The sequence below is a fragment of the Mus caroli genome, chromosome 9 (assembly GCF_900094665.2).
Source record: "Mus caroli chromosome 9, CAROLI_EIJ_v1.1, whole genome shotgun sequence".
Classification (NCBI taxonomy): Eukaryota; Metazoa; Chordata; class Mammalia; order Rodentia; family Muridae; genus Mus; species Mus caroli.
In genome coordinates, this window is record NC_034578.1 from 42,782,195 (window position 1) to 42,791,863 (window position 9,669).

At 46.6% G+C, this 9,669-nt stretch overlaps 2 protein-coding genes across 10 annotated transcripts in view; one reads left to right on the plus strand and one right to left on the minus strand.

The window, feature by feature from the left end:
• The window catches only part of Rnf214 (ring finger protein 214), a 41,094-nt gene extending 33,083 nt beyond the window's left edge, over positions 1 to 8,011 (minus strand). Inside the window, exons 1-3 of one of the 9 annotated variants that reach the window (XM_021171837.2) lie at positions 7,828 to 8,006; positions 5,883 to 5,996; positions 586 to 1,096 (exon numbers count right to left, since the gene is read on the minus strand). In XM_021171837.2, coding sequence (XP_021027496.1) covers positions 586 to 1,096; positions 5,883 to 5,989 — 618 coding nt within the window. In that variant the 5' untranslated portion in view covers positions 5,990 to 5,996; positions 7,828 to 8,006. Of the gene's footprint in view, positions 1 to 585; positions 1,097 to 5,846; positions 5,997 to 7,389; positions 7,410 to 7,441 lie in introns of those variants that run through there. The other 8 variants (XM_029481066.1, XM_029481068.1, XM_021171836.2 and 5 more) reach the window with 8 other exon arrangements.
• The window catches only part of Pcsk7 (proprotein convertase subtilisin/kexin type 7), a 23,226-nt gene continuing 21,220 nt past the window's right edge, over positions 7,664 to 9,669 (plus strand). The window contains exon 1 of the mRNA XM_021171832.2: positions 7,664 to 8,139. The gene's annotated coding sequence lies outside the window, so the exon portion shown is untranslated. The remainder of the gene's footprint in view (positions 8,140 to 9,669) is intronic.

A 9,669-nucleotide genomic window follows, 5' to 3' on the forward strand; every position in this document is an offset into this window, starting at 1 on the left:
AGCACTCGGGAGGCAGAGGCAGGCGGATTTCTGAGTTTGAGGCCAGCGTGGTCTACAGAGTGAGTTCCAGGACAGCCAGGGCTACACAGAGAAACCCTGTCTCAAAAACAAAAACAAAAACAAACAACAACAACAACAAAAAAACAGCCAGGCAGTGGTGGCACATGCCTTTAATCCCAGCACTTGGGAGGCAGAGGCAGGCGGATTTCTGAGTTTGAGGCCAGCCTGGTCTACATACTGAGTTTCATGACAGCCAGGGCTACACAGAGAAACCCTGTCTCAAAAAACCAAAAATAAATAAATAAATAAATAAACAAACAAAAGGAAAGAACAGGAAGGATTTACACCAATCAAGTTTTCATCCAAAGAGGTTACACATAGGTCATAATAATTCCTGCATGTTATACAATTAGATACTGGCTTTCTTGTTTCTGCAATAGCAGAATGAAGCCATTACATGATACTATATGCAAACTGTGTCATGACTACTAGCAAAAAATGACACAATGCAGTTCTCTACCACATAAATGGCTTCTCCCCTCCCGTCCCCAATTCCAGTTTAGTAGTAGAAATGTGATACTTGACCTGCACAGCAATGTTCTGAGAAAGCTTCAAGGAAGAGCTATCCTGATCATCATCCTGATCCACTCTCACTCCTTCAACCCCATTTGCAGGCGGTACTACAGGTAGCAAGTCCAAGCCTGCATCCCTGCTACCTTCCTTTAAGACGGAGGCTGCTGGGCATTTCTCTTCAGAGCAATTCCCGGAGGCAAGTTGTTTTGAGTGGCACCCTGCCTTAAGAGACCGAGTGACTGGATGGAGGCTCTCCTGGAGGCTCGTGTCCCCCTCCTCTCCTGCTGGGTTGGTCAAGTCCTTCAAATCAGACTGAGACCCATTGCCAGAAAGACAAAGGGCTGTGGCTACCAAGTTTTCTCCTACAACTTCCTCGTGCGCTGCTGAAGTATCACCCACTGATGAACCAGGATTCTGTTCTGGATGTTCCAAATGGGCATTTCTGTTACTCTCCTTGGTTATCATTTGGCTACTTACACTCGGCGGAGACAAGTTCTTCTGTTTCTGGGCAGAGTCTTTGGGGCTATCCAAAAAATAAAAATAAAAAAAATAAAAAAATCTGGGATGAGGTTGTAGCTCAGTGGTATGTCACCTGACTAGCACACCAAAGACCCAGGATTCTGCTACTAGCACCAGTGCTGGGGATCAAACCCATGCTGGACAGTGCTCTACTAGTGAGCCACATTCCCAATACAGCCACTAGAACAAAACTAGATGCTATAGGCCTTCTCCACCATCAGAACAAACTTCTTTCTACCCAACAATTTGTAAGTATTCTAACCTGGTAGGTGAGACCTTGCAAAAGTTCTGAGTGTGGCCTATACTAAGTGCTTAAAAACAAGTGACCCTCAAGATCTAAAAATAAATGCCCACTGCCAACAGCTTTTGTGAATAGGAAAAAATAGCATAATGTTAGTTATGGTAGCTACATATACTAACTTAGTTATGCATATTTTCATAAATATTTAATTTGTTTGGGATAGGGGTTCACTAGCTGGCCTTGAACTCAAAAAAATCCACCTGCCTCTGGCTCCAGGTGCTGGGATTAAAGGTGTGCACCATCACTCCTGGCACAACCTTGTTATTCCAACCTCAGTTTTTTTCTTTTTTTTTTTTTGGTTTTTGAGACAGGGTTTCTCTGTATAGCCCTGGCTATCCTGGAACTCACGCTATAGACCAGGTTGGCCTTGAACTCAGAAATCCACCTGCCTCTGCCTCCCAAGTGCTGCTATTAAAGGCGTGTCCCACCCCTGCCCAACATTATTCCAACCTCATATTCCACAAAAATAATTTTACTAGTCTAGCAAGATAGCTCGCTGGGTTAAGTATTTGCTGTGCAAGCCCTAATGATTTGAATTAAGTCCCTGTAACCTACAGTAGAAAAGTTGTCCTTGGCCTAAACACACACACACACACACACTTGAATTAAAAATAATAATTGTCCTTTAAAAATATCACATAGATCTTTGAACAAAACCACTATTTGACTCAACAGTTTGCCAGCGTAGAGTATCACCTCAAGTAGTTGAGAGTTAACTTCTCACTTTGTTTTATTTCTTTGTGATAGCATCTTGGTATGTAGTCCTGACTGGCCTGAACATGGTATTCACATGTAGCCTAGACCAGCCTGAAAACCATGGCAACCATCCTGCACCAGCATCCACGTGCTGGGGATTCTAGGCATAAGCCATGATATTCAGCTTTGAAGGTATAATTTTGAATTCACAACTGAAGTTGTCAATGGAAATTTTATTCCATATAACAAACATTTATATATAGTTAACATCTGGGATAGGAATTTTGTCATTTGTCAAATATATCTAATATCTAATTTCCCTTTCATTCCTAGGTCTAGGGAATGAACACAATTACACAGGCTAGGCACACATTGTTCACTAAGCTACGCCAGGACCAATATACTACGTTTTTGTTTGCTTTCTTTTCTTTTCTTTTTTGAGACAAGGTCTCACAGGGTAGCCCTGACTGGCCTGGCACTCATATTTAAATAGATGAGACTGGTTTTGAACTCTTAGAGACCCACCTCCCTCTGCCTCCTGAGTGCTAAAATTAAAGGCAGGTACTATCACATTTGGCCAATGCAGAACTTTTTCCAGAGAACCTTAAAGCATACTTAGAATGACATCTAACATTCACTGCCACTCTTTCGCTCACAAGTCAAATCTATATCAAATTAGGGGCTGGAAAGATGGCTTAGTGGTTAAGAACACTGGCTGCTCTTCCAGAGGACATGAGTTCAATTCCCAGCACACACATGGCAGCTTACAGCTGTCTTAACTCTAGTTCTAGTTTAACATCCTCACACAGACATACATGTAAGCAAAATACCAATGCACATCAGAAAAAAAAAACTAGCTGAGCATGGTGGCACTTGCCTTTAATTTCAGTGCACTCAGGAGGCAGAGGCAGGAGGATCTCTGTGAGTTTGAGGCCAGCCTGTTCTACAGAGTGAGTTCCAGGGAAACCAGGACTATGCAGAGAAATCCTGTCTCTAAATAAATAAGTAAATAAAATAAATAATAAATTAAAAATGTAAAAGTCTGTATCAAATGTCTTTGCGGCCTTCCTCCCTTTGCTGCAGTGTGTACAACAGAGTCTGTCAGCTCACCCTTTACGTCTTCCAAGCTAGCACTGACACAGGCTTCAGGTGAAGTGCTCTTCCCTCAGAACAACTGGCTATCTGTGCTATAGAAATCTTTACAAACACACTCAATTCATTTATTTATTTATTTATTTATTTATTCATTCCCAAGACAGGTTTCTCTGTGTAGCCCAGGCTGTCCTAGAACTCACTCTGTAGACCAACCTGGCCTCAAACTCACAGATCCACCTGCCTCTGCATCCCAAGTGCTGGGATTAAAGATGTACACCACCACAGCCCAGCTAATTTTTATTTATTTTCTTTAGGGGACCAGCAAGTTTAATTAAAGTTAATACAGGAGCTTGGATGAACGGTTATTTACAGGAGGAGCAAGGCCACTAGAACAAAACGTTTCCCTCCCCCAGCAAATATTCAGCAATTCTTCTTAAAAGTCAACTGTGGAATGGGGACAGGGAACTTAATTATAAACCTGATCAAATACAATACCCAGGCTTAAATCCAAACTCTACAATTTACTAACATCTAGACAAGCTATTTTATTTCTAAAGTATAAACAGTGCTGTCCACCTAACATAGAGATCACTCAATAACCTGCTGTTAGCTGTTATTACTACTACTGGTAAGGCATGGCTGCTCTTATTAGAAAGTTAATAAAGCAGAAATATCCAAGTTTATGGTAAGCTTGCATTTCCCCTATTGCTCATTCACTAACAAGTACCTCTTATATTTTGTTCATTCATTTGTTTACTTATTTAGTGACAAAGTCACATGTAATTCAGACTGGCTTTGAACTAGGGTAACTGAATATGAACTTCACATTCCCCTGTCTTGGACCCAGAAGTGCTGGTGCTACAGGTATGTTCCATCATGCCTGACTCAAATATCTCATTTTAAAAACAAATATCTACTGACTCTTACGTCAGAGTTCATGAGTTCAAATCCTGAGTCCAACACAGTTTTGTAACTTTGGGCAAGTCACTAACCTCTCTGTCTGTTTCCTCACCTGTTATAGGAACATTAATACCTGCCTTCTGGGGCTTGCATGTTATAGGAACATTAACACCTGCCTTCTGGGGCTTGCATGAGGGTTGAATATGTTAATGTACGCACAGCTGTTGGTACAGTGTTACCTATTATATTAGGTCCCGGTCCCCTAGTCAATTTAATTCAATATTGCACATAACAGTGTATTAGACAGTCTTAAGAGGCAAAGCTAGGTAATTACAACTCCTGCTTTCAAGACTTTGGAGGAAAAAGCTAAGTGTGGTATCCCACACACTTGGCTACACAGTGAATTTGAGGCCAGCCTGAGCTACAAGAGACTGTCTCAAAAACAAACAGCAACAAAGAGTCTTGAAGCTAGTGAAATGGCTCAGCGTGTAAAGGCACTAGCCGACCAAGCCTAGCCACCTGACTTGGGATTCCCCTGGATCCACGTGGTGAGAGACGAGAACCAATTCTGCCAGATTTTCTTGATCTTCCCATGAAAACTGTGACATGTATGCTACACACAAACACTAAATGTAAACACTTGAGAGGCAGAATCAGATGGATCTCTGTAAGTTCAAGTTCAGCTTTGTCTACACAGTCAGCTCCAGGTCAACGAGAGCGACATAGTGAGACCCTGTCTCAGGAAGAAAAAATAAATTAATTCACATAATATAACAAATTTGGATGGAAGAAAAAAGAATACATTTTAATTAAAGGAATAATATATATGAAGCAGTAAGCATTAAGATATATTAACAGATATAGGGGGCTGGAGAGATGGCTTAGAGGTTAAGAGCATTGACTGCTCTTCCAAAGGTCCTGAGTTCAAATCCCAGAAACCACATGGTGGCTCACAACCATCCGTAACGAGATCTGATACCCTCTTCTAGAGCATCTGAAGACAGCTATAGTATACTTACATATAATAAATAAATAAACCTTTAAAAAAAAGATATATTAACAGATATAAATATGAATAGATACACATATGTGATTATGTTGGTATTTTGTATATCTACCTATATAACCAAGTATCTTGTAAATCAGTAAATAGCTCTGGAGAAAAAGGGTTTTCCACAAATGCCTGGTAACGTGATTTTGATGCCAAGAACCCACATAATAGGAAAGTAGCAACTCCACTAAGCTGTCCTCTTGGCCTCCAAATGTACACACACCTCCCCACCCCATCACACATAATATATAGTAAATGATCATTTGTAAAGACACGAGTATGGACACACATAGTAGTTTATCCCTTTAATCCCAGTAATCAGGAAGCAGAGGTGGATGGCTCTGAGTTTGAGTTAAGCCTGGTCTACACAGTGAATTTTAGGCCAGCCAGAGCTACAAAGGGAGACCTTGTCTAAAACAAGAAAAAAAAAATGAGCATGACACACAAGAACAGTTAAATGAACAAAGAGTTGGTGTAGGATAAATCAAGGAAATATATACATTTATGATGTATTGACACCTGTCTTAACCTAGCATGCCTACCTAAGTATCAGTTGACATGTAGGATACCATACAAAAACCAAGCAGTCTCTACTTAAAAAAAAAAAAAATTAATCTGAAGGAGGGAAAAAACCTTAATCTGCAGAAATGTCACTAGACCTCCAAAGAGGAAAGAAGAGATGCTCAGAAGCCCATCCCAAAAGCCCCTTACCCAAGTAAGCTTTCTCCTCAAGAGTCTGCAAGTTACCTTAGGCCATCTGGGAGAGATTCGTCAGACTTGGATGCACACAAAGCAGAAGATTCCGAAGGACTTGGGGCACCGGCCCCAAGGCCAGCTACCTCAGAGGCCGCCATCTGCACTCTGGACATTCAGAAACAAACCAAAGGACACAAGTGACAAAGCTGAAAGCTTTCCTCTGCACAATGCCCACTGTGTCAGTTCCTCCAAACACCTAAGAAAGAGTATTCTGCAGGAGGGCAATAAAAAAGCCACTTCCGGCCATAAGTCCCAGTCAGCACTAGCCCTCAGGCGCCGTCATACACATAAACATAAGGAGTCTAGGCAAAGACTACTTTAGTTCTGGACAGAAATGCAGTCATTCCAAGCAGACGATAATCTGATAAGAATTTTCTGAATGGTCCACATACCTACCTCCATTTATTAAAGTTGACCTTTTTGGCCAAGAATCAATAATATGTTTAAATCCCTTTTGGCTGTTGCAGTCAAAGCATTCTCTATTAATTTAAGTGATAGGGTTTATGTGAGGTGTTTCCAAGAACAAGTCACCCTGGACCATCTCTGTGGGGTGTCTTTTAGCCTGACAGTATTCCTTTCCTACAGATGGGAATGTCTGGTATCTGCCAACGCCCCACTAACAAGTTACCATTGAGTCAAAACAGGCTACTACTCAGTTACTCCAGGAGAAAAGGGAGATGTTGAAAAACATGGTAACTCAAGTAAGGGAACCCAAGAAGACAGTTTTTTACATTTTTATTTTTAAGAGCATCTTTTTTACTGCAAAATAAACTCGGCCTTCTATAGTAACAAGAAAAACTAGGTGGTAAAAGTAGGATTAGCTCCCATTCTTGCTTTTATTTTGACAGCATCCCATGAATAGAATACCTCTGAACCCAGAAGAATGCACAAGAGCAGATACCGAGTCAGGCTGAATCAACAGTCACAGCTCAGTGCCTCAGTTTCCTCTCATAATAAAAAGCTCCTAGGTGAAAATGGGCCCTGAAACGCCATTATTGCATCTCCGATGCAAACAGTCTGCCTACAATAGGGTCGAGATCATTGCCTCCAACAGGGAACAAGGTCTGGGTCACCGATGCCCGGTAAACGAAAACCTTAGGGCAAGGGTCATACGTGAAACTCCGCAGCTAGAACCCCAAACGAGAGGGGTGGGGGTGGGGGGCCGCACATCTGGCTCAAGAGTCCAGTGTGCCCAAGGGAATCCCGCAAGCCAGTGATGGTCACCAGTCAGGCGGCGACGCAGAAGGGGACAATGGGGGGAAGCTGCGCCGGGTGGTCACCGCCACTCTTCACAGGGAGCTGCCGCTACGCTGGCCCCTGGCACTGGCCAGCGCCACCTCCACCCCTTCCCCTCCGTCCTCACCGGCCGCCAGCTCCCGTCCCACTCCCAGGCCGGGCTCCCGCCCCTGTCCCCGCCGCCCCCTCCCCGCCACCCCCCTCCCCCGCCGCGCCCCCCTGGTCCCGCTGTCCAGACCCGCGCGCGCCGCCCCGCACACACCTCCCGCGCCGCGCCCCCGGGGAGCCAAGCGGGGGGGAGGGAAGGGACGCACCTGAGCGGGCGGAGCGGGGGAGGGGGCGGCCAAGCCTGGGGGAGGGGTCGAGCGCCGGCCCGCGCGCGGCACCTCCCACTTCCGGCGGCGCGAGCGCAAGGGGGCGAGGCCGGGGCGGCGAGAGGAGCGGAACCCGCGGGGTGCGCGGCCGCCACCGACGGCGCCCTCTGGCGGTAGGCGCGGGCAGCGACCGGGCAACGGAGCCGCTGAGGGGACCAGCCCTGAGACCCAAGCGGAGCCCGAGGGACACGCGGGCCAGAGAGACGGCGGCCGGATGGAGGCGAGAGCCTCTCTGAGGAGTTTATGGGGAAGAGTCAAGGCTATGGCAGTCCGACGGAGAAGAGCCGCGAGGGGTGTTTAGAGGTCGGAACCGGGATGGTCCTTACAGAGGACGCCATGAAGGACGAGGGCCCTGTGGCGGAGGGGGTCCTGTGGCGGAGGACACGAGGATTCGGAGCGCCGGAACTCCCACAACCCTCACGGGCCTGTGACAGAAGCCGTCGGCGGGCGTCGGAGGAGCGCCCGGAGCTCGGCCCGCTGGTCAAGAGGCCGCAGGCCCAGCCGCTGATTGGCTGCGGCCCCGGGCGGAAGTGATGTCGCTGTCAGTGGCGCCTCCAGCTCCCGGGAAGCGGAGAGTTTCCGCAGGGTGGGGGCTGCGGCGGCAGCAGCAGCAGCGACAGTAGCAACGGAGGCTGTGGGTGAGTCGGGAAGTAATGTAGGGGGGCTGGACCTCGGGTATACTGGGGGTCATGGACCGGGGCTGGTCGGCGTCTGCAGAGGAGGTCCTTCGCTGAGGGCACCTTGGGTCCTGGCGTGGGCGACCCCAGAGGGACCGGGTCTCCGGGTCGTAGGTTCCGGACAGCATTGGTCCTAAGGAGAGAGAGGCGCATTGCACGGAGCAGCTGAGTCCGCGTGGGAGTGGGGGCATCAGGAAACTCACTCTTTGTACAGACCCTGGTTCCTGTGAGCGGGGAGACGGGGCTTGAAGGACGGTGGTTTAAGAGCAGAATCTTGAGCAGGAAAGGTGCCCTTCTACCTTAGTTGAGGGTGATGGGGGTCTATTTTCAGAAAGTGCTTAAGATTTCTTGCTCAGAGGCCTGAGAATAAGTGCTGCTGTGCCCCTGGACCACAGGGAGGAAAAAAAAAAAAAAAAAGCTCGGTTCCTCTTCCAGAAATCTCTGTTGGAACCTACAGAGATTGTAGGAGCCTGCCTGAGTGGATGGTTGCTATCGAACCAGACTCTGGATTTACTTATATGCAGACTAGGGAAGACATCTGGGTATCTTGGGACAAATTGAAGCAGCCCCAGGGGCAGGAAGAATGTAATAGGAAAGATGCCATGGAACTTAAGGGCATGGTGGCCCACACCTATAATAACAGCAGTAAAGGGGTGGAAGCAAGAGTTCCCAGCCAACCTTTATTATATAAAGAAAGCTTGTTTAAGCTGGGTGTTGGTGGCACACACCTTTGTTATCCCAGCACTCTGGAAGCGGAAGCAGGCTGGTCTCTTGAGTTCCAGGCCAGCCTGGTATACAGAGGAAGGGAGGTCCAAGGAGTCTTTGGTAAAACAGTCTTTCCAGAATGTTTTAAGTCGGTACCATCTGAGTGTATGTCTGGACACCAAGACTGCTGCAGTGTGGGCTCCGTAGACAGTAGTGAGTTTTAAATGAGCTCAAGACCCCACATGCGCCTTGTTCCTGCCCCCACAGTTGCTTGAAAGTTCTAATTTGGTGGGTTTTTTCCCCTTTGAGTGGTTGAAGACAGGGCTGGAGCCTGTGCTCTCACTGCAAATCCAACTTGGTGAGACTGGGCCAGCTCCTTAGTCCTTCTTGCCAGTCATTTGCTCTCTCCCAGTTACCCACATGCATTTATACCTGCTATATTTTATTTCCATTATCTGGCTTTCTCCCTGATTGTCCTATCTGGACTTCAAGGGGCTGGATTTCCTGGTAATGGGAGATGCTAACAGTTAGGTCTTGCTAAGCCCTTAAAGAAGCAAATGAAAATGACATGATAGGTTAAGAAGTGGGGTATCTGGGTTCTGTATTGGTGTGGCCTTATTGTGATGAATGTCTCCTAGTCTGTGGCCTGTTTTAGATCCCTGGAAATGACATTTAACACTGGTCACTGGGTGAGCCGGGCGTGGTGGCGCACGCCTTTAATCCCAGCACTCGGGAGGCAGAGGCAGGCGGATTTCTGAGTTCGAGGCCAGCCTGGGCTACAGAGTG